The 27,340-nt window shown below is 46.0% G+C and overlaps 1 protein-coding gene across 1 annotated transcript in view; it reads left to right on the top strand.

The window, feature by feature from the left end:
* LOC138971570 (tyrosine-protein kinase BAZ1B-like) overlaps positions 1–27,340 on the top strand; it is a 63,183-nt gene that overhangs the window by 20,670 nt on the left and 15,173 nt on the right. The window contains exons 21-31 of the mRNA XM_070344332.1: positions 1,477–1,641; positions 2,377–2,437; positions 2,782–2,889; positions 4,249–4,414; positions 6,391–6,533; positions 8,531–8,671; positions 9,704–9,751; positions 10,819–10,991; positions 11,385–11,455; positions 12,489–12,778; positions 14,907–14,984. Coding sequence (XP_070200433.1) covers positions 1,477–1,641; positions 2,377–2,437; positions 2,782–2,889; positions 4,249–4,414; positions 6,391–6,533; positions 8,531–8,671; positions 9,704–9,751; positions 10,819–10,991; positions 11,385–11,455; positions 12,489–12,778; positions 14,907–14,984 — 1,444 coding nt within the window. The remainder of the gene's footprint in view (positions 1–1,476; positions 1,642–2,376; positions 2,438–2,781; positions 2,890–4,248; positions 4,415–6,390; positions 6,534–8,530; positions 8,672–9,703; positions 9,752–10,818; positions 10,992–11,384; positions 11,456–12,488; positions 12,779–14,906; positions 14,985–27,340) is intronic.

Raw genomic sequence — 27,340 nt, 5'->3', positions numbered from 1 at the left:
GTCTTACACGTAAATACCCACTCAAGCCGAAAACACGAGTGTACGTGAGAGTTTCAGCCCATGAACGCAGAAGAAGAATACACATGTCCTCAGGGTGCCGACCTGCAGCCAGAACTTGTGGTTCACGTACAACACCTGAAAGACCTGGCCTTGTATACACATGACAAACATGTCCACAGGGTACTGATCTGTTTCACGTTCAACACCCTAAAAGACCTGGTCTTCTTTTACTTGTATAAACATTTCAAAAATGTCCACAGGGTTCCGACGTGTAGCCAGAACTTGTTGTTCACATACAACACCCTGAAAAACCTGGTCTTCTTATTACTTGTATCAGACCTGTTTACCAGTACGATTTGGGCGTATTTTGTACGCCAAATTATTATCGGTACGCAAATACGCGACACACGCACAAAATACGCCTAAGAAAAAGTCTACAATACGTTTTCCGGTGTTGGTGTGCTGATTACGGGATGGTACAACTGATACCGGTTTCGGTCGAAGGGAGATAACCATGACAGCGAGTCTTCAGCTGTGGAAACCTTGTTCAGTTGTTGGCACGTGCGATCGTCTGGACAATCGTGGCAAAATGAAGCGGAAAAATGTGCCAGTTTCGGATGACTGTACCAAATCTAAACAGCAGAAGCAGCAGATTTTCTTGGAGAAATATAAGAAAGAGCCAGGAATTGTGGAGTCTACTATGGGGAAAAGTCATGCACACTGCAAGTATTGTAAATCAGATTTCTCCGTTGCCCATGCTGGGAAATATGACATCGAACGACACTGCAGTTCCAAAACTCACCTGGACAAGGTTGCTGCAAAGAAATCCGCTGAAAGCTGCCAAGGAATTATGAAGTTCATTCCCGCAAAGCAAATCCTGCCAGAAGAAAAGGCTGTAGTCCGTGCTGAAGCAATGTTTTCTGAGATGATTGTAAAAATGAACTTGCCACTGTCAACCGCAGATGTTATTTCACGAACTTCATCTTTTCATTATCAATCTGTTTGGAAGACACTAGTTATAATGCTATAAACTGACAGGTAAATAAAATTGTTTTATCCCTGTTGTATTGGAAGGAGTTAAATTCTGAAGGTGTTCACAAGACATGCTATTCTTACACAAACACGTTTGCACCCACGCGTACATTTTCCCTAGCCCATATGGCTTTGCTTGCAAAGTACATCAACTTTTTGAAAAATACACTCAACTTTTTGGGAAAGTACTCTTGCCTCGTGTTTTGGGTAAACAGGTCTGCTTGTATACACATTTCAAAAATGTCCACAGGGTTCCGACGTGTAGCTAGAACTTGTGGTTCACATACAACACCCCGAAAGACCTGGTCTTCTTATCACTTGTATAAACATTTCAAAAATGTCCACAGGGTTCCGACGTGTAGCTAGAACTTGTGGTTCACATACAACACCCCGAAAGACCTGGTCTTCTTATCACTTGTATAAACATTTCAAAAATGTCCACAGGGTTCCGACGTGTAGCCAGAACTTGTGGTTCACGTACAACACCCTGAAAGACCTAGACGCTCTGCTGCACAACCTGCACCCTCAGGGCATCAGGGAGGCCGCCCTCAAGACGGAGATAAAAAAACGCCACCAGGACATCACTAAGGCCATCCAGGGCTACCAGAGGTAAAAACTGCTCCCCTATTTTTCTGGTAATGGAGGGATGACCAAATCTCAAAAATTAAACTCGCCAGCCAGGCGAGTAACCTCAAGAATGTAGCTAGCCCGCCAGAAATGTCGCTGGCCCGGTACATAATCTTTGAAACTAGATAGTTCAACCAGAAGTGTTGCATTGGACCAGAGTGTTCACTGGCCATGCAAGACTGTATGTGGTAGGGTGTGTGTGCTCACAGTGTTTTGGAATGTAAATCAAGGAAGTTTTGAATGGGTGGTGTTTCTGAGGTCGGACTAGGCTTATATTATATTATATCAGTCCTTTTATTTTGACATGACTTTTTGTTTGACAGTGTCTGTGTGGTAGGTGTACGTGTACATCTGATGAAGTGTGTGGCAATGCTTGATCTGGGAATTTCGTAAATGCTGGGTGTGTGCTGAAGAGAAGTAAAGGTGTAAGAGAAGGAAAAATAGTTCCCCATGGCACAGGTTACTCGGAGAAACATCCAAGCAGAGTTTTCAAACTGCACATGCACTTTCAGTTAGGTGAATGTGTGAGCCAAATCACTGGTCCGGCTTTGCTGAAGATGTTCAGCTTTCATTTCAGGAAGACTGTCTTGTTGTGGCGTAACTGTCTGCTATCCCTTTCTCGTGTTGTTTATTGATCGGCTGGTTTTCAGATATGATTGTATGATTAATGTTTGGTATGATTGTATGATTAATGTTTGGTCTTTTTTTCTCTTATAGAATCAACTTGGAGTTGCGTGAATCTGATGGAAATGAAGAAATGATGGCTGGCTTCAAAAAGGTAAGTCTTTTTCACTTTGAAAATATTCATATTTTTAAGTAGTCATAACTATAAACTTTAACTCTCGTCAGGTTAATCTTGTGTGTTGTGGTGACACTTCACACATGATCGTTTTTGTACATGTGGTGACACGGGCGCAATCACCTGAATGGCGGGGTAAAAATAGTCATAAAAGTAAAAACCCACACTTGCAAAAAACATAAGTGAACATGGGAGTTTGAGCTGATGAACAAAGAAAAAGAAGAAATAAATGTAGGTATTTTTTTCTCTGACCTTATTATTTTTCAACAATGCGTTTTAGTATTTATGTAAATAACTCTTACAATTGAATGTGCAATGTTCAGGAGCTTGCGGACATGGAGCTGAGATTAAGAAATGGAGGTCTGGGGGGCGTCCAGGACTATGCTGTATGGGAAGCAAAACTCATGTCCGCAACTGATTTACCCACTATGGTAAGAATTTGTTTCTTTAACAATTACTGTGTGTGCGTGTGTGTGTGTGTGTGTGTGTGTGTGTGTGTGTGTGTGTGTGTGTGTGTGTGTAGAGAGAGATCAAGACACTACACAACACACTTTGACATGTGTGTGTGTGTGTGTGTGTGGATCAACACACTACACAAAACACTTTTGACTACTTGTGTGTGTGTGTGTGTGTGTGTTTGAAAAGTGCAGCTCTGTGTGTTCATGGGTGCATGAAGCTAGGATTAGGCGGTTTGACAAGTATTACAGTAAGTTATATGAATTAAAGGCCTAAACCAAGGAGAAGTAACAAATATCTGATTGTGTTGATGGCTTGGGAAAACAATTCAGGAAGAATTTTTATTCAGCACAACCATGTGTTTTGGAATAAGAGGATACAAAGTATGCATGTTGTTGGTATTCATTTAAACCTTTATCTCTTTATGCATTATTTCATTTATAGACTGAGACTTGAAATTGACTATTACTACAAGTACATTGTTTGCTTAGGCAAAAAAAAAAAAATAGGTGTGGTTAAGGTAACATAGCCCAAAATAATAGGGTAGGAAGGTAGGCAATCACTTTTTCTTTTTTTTACTTTTTTTTTCTAATGTGTACAAATTAAACCTGCTTGACAGGGAAATAAGTGTGCGACTCGAGCGCTTTCCCTTTCATTGCGTTTTCTGCACTCGTTTTTTTTGGGGTTTTTTTGTTGACAAATGTAATAAAAAGTTATAGGGTCGGCCCCTAAAAATAGGGTAGGTCGGGTTACCGTAACCACACCTATTTTTTTTTTAGGCCTTACTCTGACGACTGGTGTTCACAAATGTACAGAAGATATCAGCCCCTCTTGACTTGTTTGCTATTTGAAAAAGTATCACTGCTTAGGCTTTTCACCCGGACAATGTGAATCCCAAATGAATAATAAAAGCAGATGAGGCCTGTAAGTGAGAAAATGTACACCAGGGTTTAACCTGGGAGAAAAAGGCAATGGGACATTAATTTTGTCCCCCTCAACCAAATTCCGATGGGACATAGTTGAAGGCAAGAAGCACCAAAGAGGCCTGTACGCATTTTTCACCAATGATGTAAAAGGGTGCAATATGGTGCCATCCAAAATTAGCTGCTTTATCGTGTTACCCATGTGTGTGTGTGTGTGTTTGTGTGTGTGTGTGTGTGTGTAATCCGATGTAAAGTGTACATTTGGCGGCGTGGTGGTACGTAATCTCAATGCGCCCTTTGACGCACTGAAGGGAATTGTGATGGGACATTTTCAGATTTTATGCGCCAATGGCGCAGGGCGCACTAGTAAATGAAACCCTGGTACACTAAGCCTTGTGGTTTTGTCTTCAGGGTGCATGTCTGCTGGAGACTCAGGAAGCCATTATGGACAAGTTCCTTCAGAAGTTCATGAAGATTCCCAAGAAAGAGGAGCAGGATGAAGTGAAACAGGAAGAAGAGGAGGAGGAAAAAGTAGAAGAACAAGATGGAGAGGGTGAAAAGAAGGATGACAACGCAGGTATGTGAATGAAAATATCTTAGGGTAGTGGACCGTCTGCTAAATGTGTTGTCGGTTAGGCTATTTTTGTCTGTTTCTTTTTTCTTTGTTTCTTTCTTTTCTTTGTTTCTTTGTTTCTTTATTTTATTTTATTTTTACATCGCTGTATAAACAGTGGTGTATATGCTTCACTCTGTCTGTTGTCTGTGTGTCTGTTTGTTCAGAATAGTTAAGTCCTGAATAGGGAGAATTCTAGAATAGTGATGATAACCCTTTATTGAAAGTCTGGCATACTAGTTAAGACTGGAACAGAGGGTTTCAGAGCTAAACAGAAGGTTGGGATAGGGATGGATTAACCAGGTTAGGTGAGATAAATGTTGAAACAACACCAGTAAGCTAGACAGAAAGTGAACCTGGTACATTTGAACAGGTAGACCCATAACCGTTTGGTCGTATGGGATCATGATGTTTCAACTTACTGGGGTCAGTTAAATGGGGGCAGTGCCCGTATCCTCTCCTTTCATGCCTTCCCTGTTCCCGGCCTTATTGACAGTGTGTAAAGAGCCTTCCCTGTTCCCGGCCTTATTGACAGTGTGTAAAGAGCCTTCCCTGTTCCCGGCCTTATTGACAGTGTGTAAAGAGCCTTCCCTGTTCCCGGCCTTATTGACAGTGTGTAAAGAGCCTTCCCTGTTCCCGGCCTTATTGACAGTGTGTAAAGAGCCTTCCCTGTTCCCGGCCTTATTGACAGTGTGTAAAGAGCCTTCCCTGTTCCCGGCCTTATTGACAGTGTGTAAAGAGCCTTCCCTGTTCCCGGCCTTATTGACAGTGTGTAAAGAGCCTTCCCTGTTCCCGGCCTTATTGACAGTGTGTAAAGAGCCTTCCCTGTTCCCGGCCTTATTGACAGTGTGTAAAGAGCCTTCCCTGTTCCCGGCCTTATTGACAGTGTGTAAAGAGCCTTCCCTGTTCCCGGCCTTATTGACAGTGTGTAAAGAGCCTTCCCTGTTCCCGGCCTTATTGACAGTGTGTAAAGAGCCTTCCCTGTTCCCGGCCTTATTGACAGTGTGTAAAGAGCCTTCCCTGTTCCCGGCCTTATTGACAGTGTGTAAAGAGCCTTCCCTGTTCCCGGCCTTATTGACAGTGTGTAAAGAGCCTTCCCTGTTCCCGGCCTTATTGACAGTGTGTAAAGAGCCTTCCCTGTTCCCGGCCTTATTGACAGTGTGTAAAGAAAGAATCGTAGTATTCATGAGGGGTTTTCTTCCTCATCAACCCTTGCAATTACATTTTTACTTGTGGTATGTTTAGTCAAACTTGTCGATGCTTTGTCCACTTTTGGCTTTTTAGGAAATTGATGCATAAAAAATGTCCCACCCTGCAGAGAAAGATGTCTGTGTCAGGCAATAGACGATTTTCAGAAATAACTGTCAGGTTAGCATAGGTTGTGGAAGAGTAACCTTTTCTTGCAAAACGGCAGACAAACAATGGACCAATCACTAGCCAGGGGTGTGCCGGAAACACGTGGAGAGAGGGCCTTATCCCATGTAAAAGCCCGGTCAGTTCAGAGATTGTGAGCGGAATCGTGTACACAAGAAGGTCTTTGTCTTTAATTTTAGGACAATTTCTTCCCGTTTTTTTACAGAGACCAATTTGGCCAGATCAGAGATTGTGTTTGCGAAATTGTTAACCGATCCATGTCCGTTCACTTTATATAGTCCTGATCAATGTGCTATGGTACACTGTCCACAAATAATGACATTTCCTGCCAGGAGAGGCCTCCTGATACCCTCCTGCTCCCCACCAGGGCCTTGGTGGCCCCTGCACCCCGGCCTACTTGAGAGTTTTTTGTTGTTTAAGACAGTATTGTATTTTTTAAGACAGCGTGATTTGAGCAAAATATTCTTGACGGTTTTGCAGACGAGAAGCTGACAGCAGCAGAGAAGACAGTATTGTATTATTCAAGACAGCGTGATTTGAGCAAAATATTCTTGCCGGTTTTGCAGACGAGAAGAAGCTGACAGCAGCAGAGAAGCGATTGCAGCAGTGGAAGCACTCCATCATGAACTGCTCTACGCTGTCACGGCTACACGTCCTGCTCAGCATGATGGACTCCTGCATCAAGTGGGAAAAATCCGCAGAGAATGCTGTGAGTTGCTAGCATCGCAATCAGTCTATAGAAGATAGTCTAATACAATCTGATACAATACAAAACAATACAATATCGTCATCGTCCTGGAATTTTGGCGAAACTCGATTCTTGGCGATTTTTATGTTTTTGTGCTTGACTAAGTAAATCATTCTTCATGAATAATATTCTCTTAGATATGATTGACAATACATGATTAAACATTCTTTTACCTTTCTATCCATACCAGGTACAAATGTAAACAATATTTCATTGTGAAAATAATCAGTTTTGGCCTACAGTAAAACCTGAGTCTAGCGGACCCTTGTTGTAACGGCCACCTGCTACATACGGACAGTTTATCATGGCACGAACACGATTTCAACAATAACTAACCTTTAACGGGCGGACACCTGCCACTTACGGACGCGGACACGATTTTTCGGACCGTAGGAAGTGTAAACACTGTCACAAACGGACACAACGTACATAAAAACGCAACTTCGAAAACTCGACTGTTATGCAGTCAGTGCTCGGCAGCCGTAGCCGTAGCACAAATGGTTGTTGATTGGTTGTCCTGTCCCTTTTCTGACCAATCAGTGGCTTGTTTAGATGGAGACCCACTTTCGCTCACTCACTTTCGCTTCGCTCACTTTCGCTTTTCCGCATTGTGGATACAGTCACAACCAAAAGCAACAGTAGACTACTGTGTTTGAAAATGGAATCTCCAGCAGGAAAAAGAAAAGCGTTGACTTTAGAGCAGCGTGTCGCTGCCTTGAAAAAACTAGATAGCGGCCAATCATGCCGAGATGTGGCGAAGGAGATGGGATGTGGTAAAACACAGATCACGAGGATCAAATCGGAAAAAGAAGACGTGATGATCTCTCTCTCTTTGTAAGCAATCGTTCGAAGGAAACAATAGTTAACACAGCTAAATTTTTGTTCCATGCATTTATGCTGAGACTAGAAAAACTGAATGAAACAAGAGCTGACCCAATTTGGTCGAGACACACTGCGGAATTTCCCGTTGAATGACTGATGAAGAGTCAGCTATTTTTAGCTTTGTGACGTCCGACTTGCGTAAGTTTGAATGCACAGTGTGTGTAGGGAACGGGGTAGGTTGGGGGGGGGGGGGGGGGGATGTTGTTGTTGTTTGCTACATGTATCATTTGTTTACTCACATTTTCAGTGAGTCTCATGTTCAATCCAATAAATACATACTACAGGACTGACAAAAAGTGTCTTGTTCATTTTACGTGCTCTTTGTAAAATATTGCCCCGGCCCCTCCACCTGTGAAGAAGGGACACCTGTCTAATAGGGACACTATTACCATTCCCCAAGGGTGTCCGTTAGAGACAGGTTTTACTGTACTCCTGAAAGGCTGTCTAAAACAAGTTACGCCAAAATTTCATGACAACGTCGATATGATCAATTTCTCAAGTTAAAATAATAAAGTAGTATTGTATTGTGTTGTATTGTTTTGTGATACAGTGCAATACAGTACAACTTTATTTTCCGAGTGTAGGTACACACATTTTCCAATAATAATGTTTAAAGTTCTTCAATCGTCTAATTTTGAAACAGCAGAAAGGTGCAAAAAAGAAAAAGGTATTTGTCAGAAGCTTCCCAGTATTTTGGAAAATGTGTTCGTCATAATTATTATCCTTGCCTCAGTCTTCACACACTCATACATAGAAAGTTGTGTTTGTTGTCTTGGGGAAGTTTGGACCTTCAGATCTGTTTACCCTTTCTATTTTGGAGTAATTTATTACTATTTTTTTAGGATTTGGGGGGGAAACATACTTTATTTGAGTCCAGACTACGATTTTCAAATGTGCTTCAAATTAGGTTTGTGTTGCTAATTGTTGGTTACTATTTTGGTCATCAGATTACTATTTTTTGACTTTTGGATCATTGCTCTTGTCAAGTTTTGGGGGTAAACAGGTCTGGACATTGGACTGGGGTAAACACCAGCCTATTCACACGACCCTTAAGTTTGACGTTGAATTTTTTTCAGAAATGCAAGATCTGCCGCAAGAAAGGGGACGACGACCGGCTGTTGCTGTGTGACGACTGTAACCAGGCCTTCCACATGTACTGTCTGCGTCCCCAGCTGGTGCATGTACCCAGGGGAGACTGGTTCTGTGTCGCCTGTGCGGTCAGTTCGCTTGGTTTTTTCTTTGATTTTTTTTCTTTCTCTCTGTGAAATGTGCTATGTGTTGTTTCATTGACGGACCTTTGAGTGGTGCACTTGGGGACTAGTTCCGTGCTACAGTGGAACATCTTGTCATGAGAACTTCCATTTTAAGAGTCCCTCTACATTGGGGCCTGATTTTCTCAGACTTTCTCTTCACTGTCAGTAAATTTATCTCTGTTTCTTAAGACTCCCTCTCTCTATTAAGGCCTAGAGTTGGGCACTGATTTACTTTCAAGCTATCTTTCCTTAGCTTGCTGATGGCTGAAGCTCTTGCTGCTACTTCATATGTGTTACTTTTTCTTGCCTGGTGTGTGTGTGTGTGTGTGTGTGTGTGTGTGTACACCAGTGCTAATGCATGAACCAATGTTCAGCACAGAATAGAACTTCTTGAACATTTTTGTCAAAAAAAGATTAAAACTTTTTCTTGCCTGAAGTGTGTGGTGTGGGTGGGAATGCAGGTGTGCACACGCCTGTGCCAATGTATGAACCAAAGTTTGACACAGAAAACAGAACTTCTTGAAAAAATGATGGGCGGGGATGTAGCTCAGTCGGTAGCGCGCTGGATTTGTATCCAGTTGGCCGCTGTCAGCGTGAGTTCGTCCCCACGTTCGGCGAGAGATTTATTTCTCAGAGTCAACTTTGTGTGCAGACTCTCCTCGGTGTCCGAACACCCCCGTGTGTACACGCAAGCACAAGACCAAGTGCGCACGAAAAAGATCTTGTAATCCATGTCAGAGTTCGGTGGGTTATAGAAACATGAAAATACCCAGCATGCTTCCTCCGAAAACGGCGTATGGCTGCCTAAATGGCGGGGTAAAAAACGATCATACACGTAAAATTCCACTCGTGCAAAAAACACGAGTGTACGTGGGAGTTTCAGCCCACGAACGCAGAAGAAGAAGAAGAAGAAAAAATGATGTGTGAAAAATAGTAAAAATTAATCTTGTGCATTCGATCTGAAAGATTTCATTGGACGTTTGCTTCTGTTTTCAGCCTTCTACCAAGCGACGGATTAATGCTCCTCCTCGATACAGAGATGAGGTGAGAAAATTTGAATGTGTGTCAGCCTAGGCTACGACCTTGTAAAAAAAGAAGCCAGTGTATTCACATGGTCGATAAAGATAGTGTTCATAATATATAATGCTTTTGTAGGTTTGGACCATCCTGAACTCAGGTCAAAATGAGTTCGGCTCATTCTCTCCCTGACCGGACGCTACAGTCCTATGCAAATCGATCAAAACAAAAATACAGAGTTATCTCCCATATGGTTTTCGCGAGCACTGATCTAAATTTGAGATCGGTGTTCGCGAGACGAAAATGATTGCAGATTGGCCGACTTCGACAGTGATCTCCGTTCTGTTCTTCACAGTTATGATAAAGACATTGTTCTAAGGTCAAAACAAGTCGAAATTTTGGAACTGCTGCCGGAAGGAGACCGTGATATATGGTTTCATCACTGTCAACTGGTTACAGAAAAAATCGTCTGCTCCAGATAGCGCCTAAACCAAACGGTTGATTATCACGTGACACTTTTGCCATATTTAGAGTTGTTTGCACAGTAAATACAGCCGCGAAAAATAGCTCGCTTGAAACTGTCTTACATATCAATTCCTTTGTAATTTAAAAATTACAAAACACCATGAAAAATCATTATCGACGATCGCGAATCTGCTTACCGGTATATCAATAATACATTACAAAAAGGTCTAAATATGTAAAAAAAAAATTAAAAAAATCGGTTTCCTTGCCAGACAAGGAAACTCAAGGCATCCTGTCAGGGAGAGAACGAGCCGAACTCATTTTGACCTGAGTTCAGGATGGGTTTGGACCTCATGTACTCAGAATGTGAGTTATCTGTTTCACGACTGATGGTAAGTGTATGTAGGTTAGCTAGTAGAGGTTTACAATACAAGTTGTTCTTGCCCCTATTTTTTCCTTTTATAATTGTTGACCAGGTTTTAAATGGACGTTACAGGAAGCGACTGAAGCTAACAGTCTGAGCAGATAATTATATTCGTACTTGGTGAGAGAGAGCCATATGAGTGGGTACGGATATATCCGTACCTGGGAGACAATGAGTTAAACGGAGTGAATCTGTTGGTGTGCAGTCTGGGAGTGAGGAAAGCGAGGAGGAAGAGCAGCATGAAGTGCAGCACACAGAGTGTGAGGAATGTGGGGGGGAGGCCGGGGAGGAGGAGGGGGAGGAGCTGGTGGCCTGTCACAAGTGTCCCTGCGTCTACCACCTCGACTGTCATCAGCCGCCGCTGCGACGTGTTCCCAGGTGGGTGGAGGCTTCTTTTATCCCAGCAAAGCTGGAGGCATTCCACGAACGCATACTGAGATCGACAAATTTGATGAGAAATTTTCTTCCCGATAATACATGATAAAGAAGGATCCTTTGTTGCCAAACTGTGGCTACGGTTGGGGAAAGAAGTTCACGATAATTTGGGAACATACTTACTTAAATACGGTGGTGGTTCTCTACGGAATCGATTTTTTTTTCTTGTTTATCAGAATTGCTGAACTTTCTGGTCCAACTGGAATGCGATTAAGATACAACCACTTCTGTTTTTCAGAACTGCTGAACTTTCTAGTCAAACTCTTCATTGAAAATGTATTACCCATAGCGGCTTTGTTTTGTTACTGATTACCTGCTTGATTTTGTTTGGTACAGGGGTGTGTGGGAGTGCAACGACTGTAAGAACGGTGTTCGACGTCGCAGTAAGAAGCGACCTCAGAGAAGAGGTAATATTTTTGATCTTCAGAAACTGCCACTGCCTGCTTTCACTTTTTTCTTTCCTTCCTTTTTCCCTCCTGTACTAGAAAACGGGTAAAAGTTTGAATGTACATTGTATGAAATTTAAAGTAAAAAGAGACCCCAGAGAAGAGGTAATATTTTTGATCTTCAAAAACTGCCACTGCCTGCTTTCACTTTCTTCTTTCCTTCCTTTTTTCCCTCCTGTACTAGAAAACGGGTAAAAGTTTGAATGTACATTGTATGAAATTTAAAGTAAAAAGAGACCCCAGAGAAGAGGTAATATTTTTGATCTTCAAAAACTGCCACTGCCTGCTTTCACTTTCTTCTTTCTTTCCTTTTTTCCCTCCTGTACTTGAAAACAGGAATTAGTTTGAATATATCAAATTGAAAGTCTGCTGGCACCAAAGATTGTCGATGTATAGAGTGATAGTAATACCTTGTTTTTCTTCTTCATTTTTGACTCACGTAAGTGTAGCCTATGCGATCGTAACTTTGTCTGTTTGTGCGTGTGTGTGTGTGTTTGTTTGTGCGTGTGTATGTCTGTGGTAGAAACTTTAACATTTCGTCATTTGAAGACGTCACATTATGACGTAAGAGGGTTAGACGTCACGCGAAGGAATTACTGAAAGTCTCGGTCATTGTTATTTTGAGCGGGCCGAGACTAGTTGGCAGTCGTGTCCCTGTAAGTAGGCTACATGCAGACAGACAGATCTAGATCTAGTGTCTCGCTTTCTTGCACAGTGTCACCTATTCTTACTGTGTGTGTGTGTGTGTGTATGTGTGACGGAGTGATTGAGTTTGTGTTACTGTTTGTCGATTTCTTACGTGAGCCTTGAAGGCTTCGCCTCTTGTTTGTTTTGTTTTCGTTTTCTGGTCAATTACCAAAAAAAATATTGTCTGATTTTGTTGTTGCTATTGTCTTTTGAAATGTTAGTGAAAGTAGTTAAACATTTGTTTACAGCCTCAGATATTTGCACAATTAACGTTTTCAATGTGAAGTGTGTGTTCTTCCTGTACCAGCTGTTACCACAAAAACCACAAAAAAGAAGTACAAAGCAGAAGAGGAGGAAGACGAGGAAGAATCAGAGGAAGAATCAGAGGAAGAGTCTGAGGAGGAAGAAGAGGAAGAGCCTACTCCTAAATCATCGTCACGCTCATCCTCGGCAAAGACCTCGTCCAATCGTCGCTCAAGCAGAAACTCCGGAGGCGGTTCTACCAACACGCCTGCGTCACGCTCCACTCGTCACAGCGGGGACTTTTACGAAGACACCACCCCACCCCGATCTCGACGCGCCCCTTCTGATCTCTCTGTACGTTGTCATCATTCTATGTCACATGCTTTCCTTCTTTGCCACTACTAAAGCAAACGTGTGCAAGATTGTATGTTACACGCTTTAGGAGCATGGCAAGAACGGATTCAAACTCAAAATCGTCCCTCCAAAAGCCAAAAAATTTACACACGACTTTTATTTCTCCTGCTGTTATCGTTTCTTCTCTTTACACATTCTTCAACGCTCAGAATACTGAAAACGGCATCCCAGACGACAGTACTGTTTCCATACGCGAATTTAGCTGCCCTTGGAAAGTGGCTAGCTCAGGAGGCCTGTTAGTCTGAACCTATAAGGACAGAGTTCTGAACATAGATGACAAAGATACCGGAGTGAACAAACATTTCGGGGATGCAGACACAGAAAGACGTCATGAAGAATGCGATGCTTCAATAAATACAGACTGTGACGATGACTGTGACGTCATTCACGTACACCGAGACGTCATTCACAGTTGTTCGGTCACTTCCGTCAAAAAGTAGATATCTCCACAATGGCTGCTCCTGTGTTTAGGTTTGTCAAGCTTGAGTACACAAAACGTGTTTGTTCTCTCCTCTGTTGAAGCTGTGAGACATAAATGCTATTCTGACTTGGTCGTGTGACAGAGTTTTCTTCCACACTCGATTAGCTGATGTCTAACTCAGCCTGACGGCTTCGTTAGACAATCAACGTAATCTCGTGTGGAAGAAAACGTCTGTCACACGACCAAGTCGGAATAGCAGGTAATATCTAACTTGTTGGATTAGTTCCCAGGCATGAGAATGTTCTGCCCAGTGGTCAATTTAAGCTCTAGAGATCATTCTTGAGATTGGACGATTTTGCATATTTTTTAAAATTTTATAAACAAAGTTATGTTCAATTAATTTCACAAATCATTGAACTGGTAACTGAAATTTGCTTGGCTAAATCACATGTATGTTAACAAGTATGGATTTGATCTGAATAGTTTTAAAGATTAGGGGATGCCATTCAAGGGGTATATATATCGTACATTGAACAGGTATTAATTTTGGTGGCCAAACTACCAAAATCTAGAGAAATCTTGGGGAAATCTTCAACTACCGAAATCTAAAGAAATCTTGGGGAAATCTTCAACTATCAAAACCTAAAGAAATTTTCAACTATCAAAACCTGAACAGGTATTAATTTTGGTGGCCAAACTACCAAAATCTAGAGAAATCTTGGGGAAATCTTCAACTACCGAAATCTAAAGAAATCTTGGGGAAATCTTCAACTATCAAAACCTAAAGAAATTTTCAACTATCAAAACCTAAAGAAATCTTGGGGAAATCTTCAACTATCAAAACCTAAAGAAATCTCTGGGAAATCTTCAACTATCAAAACCTAAAGAAATCTCTGGGAAATCTTCAACTATCAAAACCTAAAGAAATCTCTGGGAAATCTTCAACTATCAAAACCTAAAGAAATCTCTGGGAAATCTTCAACTATCAAAACCTAAAGAAATCTCTGGGAAATCTTCAACTATCAAAACCTAAAGAAATCTCTGGGAAATCTTCAACTATCAAAACCTAAAGAAATCTTGGGGAAATCTTCAACTATCAAAACCTAAAGAAATCTTGGGGAAATCTTCAACTATCAAAACCTAAAGAAATCTTGGGGAAATCTTCAACTATCAAAACCTAAAGAAATCTTGGGGAAATCTTCAGCTACCGAAATCTAAAGAAATCTTTGGGAAATGTTCAGGGGAAACCGGCCAATCCTTGAGAGCTTGGGCGACAAGTAAGGTTATATGAAGTCTTATATCGCGCGCGTATCTCCAGACTCGGACTCAAGGCGCAGGGATCTATTTATGCCGTGTGAGATGGAATTTTGTACACAATACATCACGCATTCACATTGACCAGCAGTTCGCAGCCATTTCGGCGCATATCCTACTTTTCACGGCCTATTATTCCAAGTCACACGGGTATTTTGGTGGACATTTTTTATCTATGCCTATACAATTTTGCCAGGAAAGACCCTTTTGTCAATCGTGGGATCTTTAACGTGCACACCCCAATGTAGTGTACACGAAGGGACCTCGGTTTGGTACAGTGTGTGATTAAAGATGGCGTGTTCATCTTGGTTGACACATGGTTATTGTTTTCAGCTGTGTGAGGACATCCTGCAACGCCTGATGAAGCATGCCTCCAGCTGGCCATTCCTGGAGCCCGTCAACAAAAAGGAGGTCAGTTGACATAAAATCCGACAAAATTTGCGTGATTCGATTCATCATATCTCTGGAAGTTCTTATCTGATTTTGAAAAGATCAACTGTTTTGTGATCTTACAGCAATGTTCTATCATGGGATATCATTTTCTAATGTGTCAGTTGGATTTCAATTTTTCTTGTGGCATAGCTACTACACTGTAGGGAACTTATGTGCAGACCTGGGAACCCATACGATTTTGCCGTATTTTGTACTCATAATTGTTTAGAATACAATCATTGGAAAAAAATACGATGAGAACAATTCCTAGACTACTTTTCTTCACAAGCGCACCCCGAAGCCGATCCAGTATTTTGACAAATGAATACTGTTTTTGTCAGTAAACATTGAAAGGAGCAGCTGTTTTAAATGTATTGGTAAACTTGATTAACAGTGCGACGGACGCGTGTGAAGCATGTTTGAATCATGGATGTTCAAATGCTGTTCGGAGTACGCTCATTTTTTGACTCACATGCGAAGCAAAAGTGAGTCTATGTACTCACCCGAGTCGTCCGTCCGTCCGGAAAACTTTAACGTTGGATATTTCTTGGACACTATTCAGTCTATCAGTACCAAATTTGGCAAGATGGTGTATGATGACAAGGCCCCAAAAAACATACATAGCATCTTGACCTTGCTTCAAGGTCAAGGTCGCAGGGGCCATAAATGTTGTCTAAAAAACAGCTATTTTTCACATTTTTCACATTTTCTCTGAAGTTTTTGAGATTTAATACCTCACCTATATATGATATATAGGGCAAAGTAAGCCCCATCTTTTGATACCAGTTTGGTTTACCTTGCTTCAAGGTCAAGGTCACAGGAGCTCTTCAAAGTTGGATTGTATACATATTTTGAAGTGACCTTGACCCTGAACTATGGAAGATAACTGTTTCAAACTTAAAAATTATGTGGGGCACATGTTATGCTTTCATCATGAGACACATTTGGTCACATATGGTCAAGGTCACTTTGACCCTTATGAAATGTGACCAAAATAAGGTAGTGAACCACTAAAAGTGACCATATCTCATGGTAGAAAGAGCCAATAAGCACCATTGTACTTCCTATGTCTTGAATTAACAGCTTTGTGTTGCATGACCTTGGATGACCTTGACCTTGGGTCAAGGTCACATGTATTTTGGTAGGAAAAATGTGTAAAGCAGTTCTTAGTGTATGATGTCATTGCTAGGTTTAGCTGAAGGTCAAGGTCATGTAAAGGTCAAGCATGTGAGTCGTATGGGCTTTGCCCTTCTTGTCTTAAAATACACCTAGAGTGTTATGAGAATACAGGGGTTCCCATGTCTGTGTGTGTGTTTGTGGATATTTCTGTATGTGTGTTTGTGTGCATGCATGCTTCTCACTCATGTTTTATATTTTGTAGATGCAAAGATTTCTCAATGTTTAAAGGTCTCTCTTTATTAAATCAATTTTTTTTTTCAAGAGTCGATCTAAAGTTTCTGTTGTCGAAAGCCTTTGGAAGATTTTGGAGTATCCATTCTACTGTAATTAAATTACATATTCTTACTCCGAGTCACATATTAGCATTGACGCAGTCGAGATGCTAGGTTGACTGAAAAACGCTATCCCGTCTATAGTATAAGGGAAGCAACCCAAGCAAAAAAGTAGCAAGCTTGCTACCCTGGGTTGCCTCCCGTAGCGTGCATCACGCCACAGATCTCGTACCCGATACGAGACACCCTCATTCGACATCTTTCAGCCAGAGAGACAGGTCGTGCTTGATTTCGCTCCTAGGCCGGTTTTGCTGTCTGCTTGACACCTACCGGCCTCGGCTCCCCGTCTGCTCATAGCTGTTTCTAGCGGTGAGATTGTTCCTTTTTATATTTAGTCAAGTTTTGACTAAATATTTTAACGTAGAGGGGGGAATCGAGACGAGGGTGTGGTGTATGTGTGTGTGTCTGTGCGTGTGTATGTGTGTGTGTGTGTGTGTGTGTGTGTGTGTGTGTGTAGAGCGATTCAAACCAAACTACTGGACCGATCTTTATGAAATTTGACATGAGAGTTCCTGGGTATGATATCCCCATACGTTTGTTTCTTTTTTTTGATAAATGTCTTTGATGACGTCATATCCGGCTTTTCGTGAAAGTTGAGGCGGCACTGTCACGCTCTCATTTTTCAACCAAATTGGTTGAAATTTTGGTCAAGTAATCTTCGACAAAGCCCAGACTTCGGTATTGCATTTCAGCTTGGTGGCTTAAAAATTAATTGATGACTTTGGTCATTAAAAATCTGAAAATTGTAAAAAAAACAAAAAATGTATAAAACGATCCAAATTTACGTTCATCTTATTCTCCATCATTTTCTGATTCCAAAAACATATAAATATGTTATATTCGGATTAAAAACAAGCTCTGAAAATTAAATATATAAAAATTATTATCAAAATTAAATTGTCGAAATCAATTTAAAAACACTTTCATCTTATTCCTTGTCGGTTCCTGATTCCAAAAACATATAGATATGATATGTTTGGATTAAAAACACGCTCAGAAAGTTAAAACGAAGAGAGGTACAGAAAAGCGTGCTATCCTTCTAAGCGCAACTACTACCCCGCTCTTCTTGTCAATTTCACTGCCTTTGCCGTGAGCGGTGGACTGACGATGCTACGAGTACGAGTATACGGTCTTGCTGCGTTGCATTGCGTTCACTTTCATTCAGTGAGTTCGACAGCTACTTGACTAAATATTGTATTTTCGCCTTACGCGACTTGTTGTTGTTGTTTGCATTGTTCATTCTGCTGAGAATTTTTCCGTCCGCGGACTTACGAATTTTGCTCAGTAGTTTGTTGCTGTGGCCGCCATTTTGGTCGCCATTTTTCGCTTACACGTGGTGTTTTTTGCTGGTTAGTTTGGGTCCGTGCTACGGACTTTGAGCGTTTACCAGTAGCATTGGTAGCTGCTTGTAGCTGGTACGTTAGTGCTAGTTTATTCTGCTGAAGTTTTACGTCCTAGAGACTTGTGTATTTTCAGTAGTTTGTTTTTCTCGTGTGACAGCATGTCTGATAGTGAGAAAAGCGAGCGGCTAAGGCCGAGGTTAGGGGCAAAGGCCCTGTTAAACCTAAGTCCTCGGCTTCCACCTCTTCTGCTAGGAACCCCACGGTTCACGTTTCTGACCCGAAGACTAACTTCGTTTTTCCTGTGCCTATTTAGGCTCCGGAGGAAACTTCGTCTGGCTCGCGGGCGGCGGGTGTGGCCGCTACCACGGCCGTTTCTACCCCTGTACCTGCGCCGGAGGCTGGCGCTCTTGTTGCTAGCCTTTTGTCTTCTTTGATTCCAGAAATTCGGACGCTCGTTCGTACAGAAATGTCGCGGACGGACCCTGTTTCCAGCTCTGCCTCCCTCCCGGGGGTGTGCGACCCTCGGTCGTTGGCTTCCTTTGTTCCTGATCACCTGTCCAGCCTGCTGGCTTCTGTGATGGCTCTGGAGTCCGTGCACAGGGAGGCGTTTCTCTTCTCGGCCGGCGCTCGGTGGCTTCCGCTTGCGGGAGTGCACCTGAGCAGGTCCCTTTGGGGGATACGGTCGACACAAGGTATGTGCTCGCAGCAGCCGTCCGCGGCAGCTGCACTTCCGGTTCCCGGAAGTAGTGGTTCACTGGTTGCGGACAGACCATGGTCCCCTCCGGTTCGAGCTGCGCTTTACGTAAGCAGTCGTTCGCGGCAGCTTCCTTCCGGCTCCGGCCGGAAGTGGTGGTTCACTGGTTGCGGACAGACCATGGTCCCATCCGGTTCGAGCTGCGCTTTACGTAAGCAGCCGTTCGCGGCAGCTTCGCTTCCGGCTCCGGCCGGAAGTGTTGGTTCACTGGTTTGCGGACAGCCCATGGTCCCTTCCGGTTCGAGCCTTGCCCTGCTACAGCAGCCGTTTCCGGCAGCTGCTCTTCCTGCCTGGGCAGGAAATGTAGGTCAAACGGGTCGTGCACAGTCATCTGTCACTTCCGGTTCCGGCCTAGGGCTTGCGGCAGCTTCGCTTCCGGCTCCGGCCGGAAGTGTTGGTTCACTGGTTTGCGGACAGCCCATGGTCCCTTCCGGTTCGAGCCTTGCCCTGCTACAGCAGCCGTTTCCGGCAGCTGCTCTTCCTGCCTGGGCAGGAAATGTAGGTCAAACGGGTCGTGCACAGTCATCTGTCACTTCCGGTTCCGGCCTAGGGCTTCCGGGTTGTGGCTTGCAGACTCCTCAGCACCAGCTATGGCATAGTTCTGCTGTTGCGTCTGCACTCCCTGCTCCTCCCGGCTTTTCCGGTTCGGTTCCCGCTGCTTCCGTTGTGTCGCCGGTGAATTTCGAATACGGTGGTTCTCCTGGGCATACAGGCTTTTTGCCTCTGTTGGGACAGCAGCAGCCACCCACTTCGGTGGTGGCCGCTAGCTCCTCTCTTCAGCTGCCTTCGGTTGTTGGTGACTCTCATCTTCCTCTTAGTCAGGGGTGCGAGTTTCATCGATGGCCAACAGGATGGGCGTTCGGCTTACGGCCTTCCCTCGCAGCGTCATTTGTCGGGTTCTTTTGGCTATGAGCCGTCCCCTTGAGGTGGCGTTTCGGACTTCGGGTCCGTGTGCGAGGAGCAGCTGCCTTCGGCGGCTCTGGCCAGCTTCCGAATTTACGTCAGCAGTCGTTCGCGGCAGCCGCTTCCAGCTCCGGCCGGAAGTAGAGGTTCACTTGCTAGTGCACAGACTACTGTCACGTCTGGTTCGAGCCTTGTCCTATGACAGCGGTCGCCCGCGACAGCTGTTCTTCCGGTTCCAACCGGAAGTGTAGGTTCACTGGTTAGTGCACAGGCTACTGTCACGTCCGGTTCGAGCCTTGCCTTACGTCGGCAGTCGTACGCGACAGTGGCACTTCCGGTTCACGGAAGTAGTGCCTCGTTGGAAGGTGGACAAATGATCCCATCCTGCTTGAGCTGCGCTATACGTAAGCAGTCGTTCGCGACAGCTTCTCTTCCGGCTCCGGCTGGAAATGTTAGTTCATCGGTGTGTGGGCAGCCCATGGCCCTTTCCGGTTTGAGCTTTGCCCTTTGCACGGCAGCCATTTCCGGCAGCTTCGCTTCCGGCCTTGGCAGGAGGGTAGGTCAAGCGGGTAGTGCACAGGTTACTGTCACTTCCGGTTCTGGCCTACGGCCTACCTTTGGGTTCCGAGCTTCAGCTCGTAGGTGGCTCAGCACCAGCTTTGGCATAGCGCTGCTGTTGCTGCCGCACTTCCGGCTCCTCCCGGATTTTCCGGTTCAGTTCCCGCTGCTTCCGTTTGGTCGCCGGTGAATTTCGAACAAGGCTTGCCCTATGGGCATACAGGCTTCTTGCCTCTGTTGGGACAGCAGCATCCACACACTCCGGTGGTGGCCGCTAGCTCCTCTCTCCCACTTTCCTTGGTTTTTGATTCCTCTCATCCTCCCCTCAGTTAGGGAATGAGCACAATCGATTGCCAACAGGAAGGACTTCGGTTGGCAAAGAGGAAGCAGCTACTTCTGGTTTGAAGAATCGCCCTTTGTAGCTTTTCGCCTTTTTGCCTTTTCGCCGAGCCCCCCTCTTCGACAGGGGGGGGCCTCCGGCGTCGGTTTCGTTGCTGGTTCCTCAGGGTTCAGCTTCGGAGCCGGCATCGGAATGCCTTGCCGCTCCTGCGCAGGCTTCCTCCTTCGTGCCCTTAGCGGACCAGAGGAAGTTGCCTTGGCCAGGGTCGTCTCGTAGCCGCCTGTTGGCCTTTCCCCGTCCGCGTGCACCGTTTCCGGTCACGCCGGATCTTCTTTCGCTTCTTACGAAGCCGTTGAGGAAGGATTCGGTTCTGCCGCTCTATGGGCAGAATCTCCTATTCTCTGAGGAAGGGGGCTGACAACTTTTGGAACTCAGTTCCATTTCCGAGACTCTCCTGCGGGCGCTTTCTCGCGCTCTGGCAGATTCCTTGGCGCCCTTTCCCCTTAGTAAAGGGCAGGACGCAGAGGAAGTGTCTCACTCCTCTCCACACTTACAAGGGTGAACGAGGCACAGATGAGGCTGTCCTCTCTGCACTATTTCCATGCGGTCTCGTGCGGAAGGGACTTGTTTCTTGCCCACTCCCGGTTTTCTGAGGAGTCGACAAGGAACATTCTCAGTTCGTCATCCTTGGTGGACGGTCTCTCTCCGGCAGCCTGGTCTCTCATGCCAGAAGCAGGGGATTGAGACCAACAGAGAACAGCGGTTCCCTTCTTTTGAGCTTCAATTTGAAAGCAGCAAAAGCAGGCCGCTCCTAAGCAGGCTATACCTAAGCGGACTCAGCCTAAGCGGCCTACGTCCTCAGCTCAGGTGAGATTGTTTCTTTCACAGCCGTCATAGGTACGCTGGGTTTTTGAAACAACAGCCGGCCTTAGGGCTTCGGGGTTTTAGCCTCGGCGGGAGCAACAGCCATTTCATCCGTTGGAGGTGGTGGTTGTTGCTTTCCTTGTGCTTGTGGCTTCGGGCTTCGACATTCTTTCTCTTTCCCAGCGTATGGGTGCTGAGAGGTCGATTTCCGTTTAAAAGGGGGTTTCTGCCTTTGGGCTTCCCCGTTTTCTCTTGCCACGAGCTTCTGGACTCGGTCCAGGTTTGTCTTTCGCCGAGTCTGACTTTGTCTTTCTCTAGCGATCAGACGCGTTCTGGTGTTTCGTCCAAACTTAAGGTTCACTTGAGTTGGCCTCGGAGGTAACATTCAGATTTTCCTGAGGGTGCATTGTCTGGGCATTGCATGTTTGAGAAGTCATTCTTGGCTTGTCACTTTTTCTCAGGTTTTTTGGCTACTCCTCCCCTTTTTGGGCAGAGGTCTAGCTAATGTTCCAGTTTTCTCGGTGCTGGCCTCTAGGCCAGCATCTTTTTCGGCGGCCGAAACTTTTGGTTTCTTACTGTGCCTGTGTACTTTGAGTACTTTGGTGCAATGGCCGGCCTACGGGCAGCAAGGCTCTCGGCCTTAGCCTGTGTTATAGTCTCCTGCCTGTCGTGTTGCGACTTTGGCAATTGGTTCTTGTGACTGCGGATTTCGTCTCTTCCTCTTCTCCATCATGCTTGCATGATGTGAGTTGGGACGATTTCTGCTGGGTTGGGCTTCCGGCCTGGTCACCCCTTTTTCACTTGCAACTATGACTATTACTGAGAACTCTGGTCTCGGGAGGCTGACGGCTGGTTCGCTTCACGGTTTTCCGTCTTTCTTACCAGCTTCGTCCTTTCTGTTTCGGGTTTTTTGATTCATTTTCAATTACCTACAAGCAGTCTGCTCTGCGATCACGCTGGCTTTTGTCATTTTGTTTCCGGTCTCCGGTCACATTAGGATTTGGCCACTGCGGGTCCGCATTTGCGGTGCTTATGCACTACCTTAGGTCGCTTCGTCCCCTTTTTTACCCCTCTCTCTGCTTTCGCAGGGATGGGCAGGGGACGACCGGTGACCGTCTCCCTTGAGTTTTGCTCATTGAGTTGGACCCTGGTACTTGATACTCAGGCGTCTCTCTCTTTCCGGTTGGAGTTTGGTCACTCTTCCGGAGCTGACTGTTCTCTCAACGGCCTTTTGGGCCTCACTCCATCCCAAAGTTTTCTTACTTTGGCATGGTTGCCTTATGGTCTCCGTGAGGGTCGGTCCTTTTCAGGGCTTAGCCGGCAACCTTACGGACGGATCTTTTCCAGGCCATTAGCATTTCCTTCCATTTAAGGGGGGGGGGGGGGCAGCTTGTCCTTCCCTCTACTTGGTCGGGTTTATCCAAGACTGGGGTCCTTTTCCGGACTGTTTTACGGTTCAGAAGATTGGAAGAAGTGCTGGGCACAGCTTACTGGCTCTCTGAGGTCGTCTTTCGCATTTCTTGCCTGAGAGACATCTCGGCTGTCAATCAGGGTGTTTCTCGGTCCGTTTCTGTCCTTTGGCAGTGGGCCAGTTCCTGGCAAGGGTTTAGAGTGAGTCAGTGGTTGCTTTCTCACGGGATCCTTTCCTGACTTTTGGCAGTGGGCCAGTTTCTTGGCAAGGGATTTTCTTGCCCTCCGCCTTGTCATAGCTTATGCTATCTTTCCCTCGGCTCGGCCCGAGCTCATTTCCAGGGCCTGGGCCTCCTCCTTGGCCTTTTTGGCCTATGGGGTTTGGATGATGTCCTGCGCACAGCTTCTGGCGCTAGGATTTTGTCTTATCAGGTTCTGCAGACATTGCTGCCCTCTGTCAGGATGGGTCTCGGCCTATTCCTTCCTTGGCGGCAGCTGGCTTTTGTCTCTCCAGAACTTTAGAGTGAGTTTGAACTTTTTGATCTTACCCACCACCTTGTTGGAGTTATCTGCTAATATGTGACTCGGAGTAAGAATATGTAATTTAATCGAAAATTTTTAATTAAATTTTCATTTGATTAATATACTTACCCGAGTCACATAGGTAATTCCCTCCCACCTTCCCCGCTTTTAGTTTCTTTGTATTCTAGGAGTCGAATGAGGGTGTCTCGTATCGGGTACGAGATCTGTGGCGTGATGCACGCTACGGGAGGCAACCCAGGGTAGCAAGCTTGCTACTTTTTTGCTTGGGTTGCTTCCCTTATACTATAGACGGGATAGCGTTTTTCAGTCAACCTAGCATCTCGACTGCGTCAATGCTAATATGTGACTCGGGTAAGTATATTAATCAAATGAAAATTTAATTAAAAATTTTCGATTTAGGTACGTGTGGCATGGTTCACTTGCTGCATAGGCTTGGTAGTGAAATCATTGTCGGCAGTGTGTCAGGATACTTCTTTTTTCATGTGCTGAAACTCCCACGTTCACTCATGTTTTTGTACGAGTGTGTTTTTACGTGTTTGACCGTTTTTGCCCTGCCATTCAGGCACCCATACGCCGCTTTCGGGGGAGTCTGGATACAAATCTACTGAAGCCGGTGTGGGCTCTTCAATCAGAATGAGAACAAGAAGAAATATTTTTATTATCATGAGAAACCAACGATATTGGGATCATAACTGTGTAAGGCTCTATACCCTCAGAATGTGTTCAGAAGTGTTTCTGGTTGTTATACTACATGCTGTTTTAGTAAAACAATTGAATTCGACCTACGTAGAAGAATACACACTAGTCGTGTTGAAATCAAAAGATTTAAATGAAAGATTAAGTGATTAAAATTGTTACATTAAATTACATATTCTTACCCCAATTCTCATAAATGCATTGACTTCAATCTCACATGCTAGATGTCGAAAAACTACTCAAATTACCTGCCCTTGCAAGGGTGGTAACCAAGCTAAAAACAGACGCCATAGCCGTTGCTATGCCCTGTCCCACACGGTTACCCATAACCCACCGCGCACCACGTGAGCGCCGGCATCCGGAATAACCATTCTCGACTTTCGACGACACACGTCAGACGTGCGGAATTCGTCTGCTCATTTGGCTTTCTCTAGCCCTTGTCTTTGTGACGTTATGGGCTTGGGGGGGGCCTTTACCTGTTCGCCTTTCTTTTGGTGAGACCTGCCCTTTTTTTTCATTGAATTGAATTGTTGTTTGTTAGCTGCTTGTTCACAGCCGCTTCAGAAGTTTACTTTTCTGGTGGACTACGATTTCGCCCATTTTCAAGATGGCCGATAGCAAGCAGTACTTAAGGCTAGGCAGGAAGTGAATAAGGCTGTTAGCCCTTTTTAGAAACCTCTGTGCGGGTCGTCGACCCTTCGAGTAGTACTGCTTTTGTAGTAGCTGTTCGTGCGGATAAGGTTTTGTTTTTTCTTCCCAGCCCTCCTCTCCTCTTAAGGAGAACCAGTCAGTGTCTTCCACTTTCGGGGGACTTAACGATGAAATATGTGTTTATTTCTCAGCTGTTTCAGGCACGATCGGCCCGCCCACTGTGGCGGCGTACTCATTGGCAGCTTTGCATCGTGGTCTGGTGCAAATGGCCAGTTCGGTTCAGCCCTTTTTTGCCTCTGGTGGCTCTGGGTTGTTCGCGAGCACCCTCTCCTTTCGAGAGGGGGGGCCTGCTCCCTTCCTGCCTCTGACCACTCTGATTACCTCCGGTATTTCTCAGTGTGTTGGGGATGGGGGGGGGGGGGGGGGGGTGTGTGTTCCTGCTTCGCACCGTGGTCTGGTGCAAATGGCCAGTTCGGTTCAACCCTTTCTGCCTCTGGTAGTACTGGGTTGTTCACGAGCACTCTCTCCGTTGGGAGAGGGGGCCTGCTTCCCGCCTGTCTGCCCGCTCTCCTTGCTTTTAGCACTGCTGAGTCGGGCATGCAGCCCCCTTACCGTTTGGAAGGGGGTGTGGGGGGGGGGGGGGGGGCACAGTAAGTCACAGCCTGGGCTGGTTCCCACTCTGCCTCAATGGGGACAGGGGGCTGTGTCAGTGGCCCACCCTTTCCCGCCCTCAGGGCATGATTGGGTGGGGGCTGTGACGGCGGCCCACCCTTTCCCGCCCTCTGGGCGGGATCGGGTGGGCGCTGTTGGACTGTCTTCTCAGTCTATGCCTCTATTGTCCTTGCCCGGCAACCGCCCCCCCTCGGGGTGGGTGGGCGGTGGGTCTACAGGACGTCAGCAGGTGGGGGGCGGCCGTTTACGGTTGTGTCTCTCACCCCGTCTCTCCCCCCTCCAGGGGTTTACTGCTGTGACGAGCCACTCCCCTCCCCATCTGGGGCGCGACGTGGCTCAAGCCAGTCATCACAGCGGGGGGTGCCACGTACGGCCTTTCCAGGCTATGTTACATACTCCTCCTCTGCCCCATTTGGGGCAAGGGGTTGTGTTAGCTGCCCGCACTGGTCAGACCGGTTTTGGCGGCTGGGGCCAGTCTCTCGCACAGCGGTCGGGGAACAATGACCTCGGCTCTCCTTTGTTCTCGGCAGGGTATCTCGCACAGCGGTCGGGGAACAATGAGCTTGGCTCTCCTTTGTTCTCAGCAGGGTATCTCGCACAGCGGTCGGGGAACAATGAGCTTTGCTCTGCTTTGTTCTCGGCAGGGTATCTCGCACAGCGGTCGGGGAACAATGAGCTTGGCTCTCCTTTGTTCTCAGCAGGGTATCTCGCACAGCGGTCGGGGAACAATGAGCTTTGCTCTGCTTTGTTCTCGGCAGGGTGCTGTAGGTGGGGTAGGTGAGCGGTGGCGGTGGCAGGCAGAGACAGAACATGCTCTTAACTCTCCAGTCTCCCATTCTTTGTGTTCTGACACAATGGATTGTGGGGACTCGGACTACAGTATGGCCTTGCCAGTGGTCATTGTCGGGGCGGGTGAGCGATGGGGCTACAGGACGTCAGCAGGTGGACGAGGGGGGTTCGGCCGGTTACGGTTGGGTCTCATTCAGTCTTTCCCCCCTCCTGGGGTTACTGCCGTGACGAACCACCCCCCTCCCCACTCGGGGCGAGGCGTGGCTCAAACCAGGCAGACTGGTTCTCAGCACTGGGACGCTTCTCTCGCACAGCGGGTGGGGTACTGCTGGTCGGGCTTGGCTTGGTCTCGTACCCCCACTCACCCTCCTTCTCGGAGGGCGCTGTCCCAACTACCAACCCCTCTCCCTCCTCGGGTCAGGTGAGCGGTTGGGTTGCAGGCAGAGACATATCACGCTTTTCACTCTCACTCTTGGCGGTGTTATCAGCAGGAGTTTTAGTGCGCTGCCTCCCCCGTCTCCCCTCCTTTTGTGTTTTGACACAACTGCTGGTCGGGATTCGGACTTCTCGGTTGAGGAGGGAGAGTGTGTAGCGCTGCCTACTGCTTGTAGGCTTGCTATGCAAAAAGCGGCTGCTGGGGCAGCTTACTTTTTCCCGGATGGGGTGGCGGATTCATAGCAGGGTGTCTCTCTTCCTCCCTCTTCCGCGGATGACTTTGGGTTTACGCGGGCTTACTCGCAATCGTTTCGATTTGCTGAGTCTTCGGTGATTGCCTACCACATGTCGCAGCTCTTGGTTTGACCCGCACCTCAGGGTAGTGGTCTTCAGCCTACACCTTTTCCGCTGCTTCATGCGCATGGTCCTGCTCCTCCTTCTGTTAGCCAGTGGCTGGCTTCTGGGTTTCAGGCTGCTTCGTTCTCACTTCTAGTGCGGAAGAAGATAGGTTGGAATGTCAAGTCTCAGGATCTGATCCAGACATTTTCGTTGCCAAGGGCTAGTTTTTCCGCTCCGCCGGAACTAGTCTCCTGGCTTCACAAATAGACCACAGGGAACGTGGGGTTTCGTGATGTTACTCCTCCCTCTCCTCTCTGGAGGAGGTGGGACGGCATGGTCTAGAGTTATCTGCTTTTGCTGAGACTCTCCTCTGTGCTCTCATACGAGCCATCTTATTCTCCCTGGACTCTTTTTGGTTTAGGGAGGATGCCTAGGATAGGGCTGGAGCCATGCTGCTGGCAGCTTTGGCTAGGGTCATCACCGAGCAGATGAGTTCGTCAGTGATGTTCTATGCCCACACTGTATTC

This window comes from Littorina saxatilis, linkage group LG7 (genome assembly GCF_037325665.1).
Source record: "Littorina saxatilis isolate snail1 linkage group LG7, US_GU_Lsax_2.0, whole genome shotgun sequence".
Lineage (NCBI taxonomy): Eukaryota > Metazoa > Mollusca > Gastropoda > Littorinimorpha > Littorinidae > Littorina > Littorina saxatilis.
This window is presented reverse-complemented; position numbering and strand designations above follow the sequence as displayed.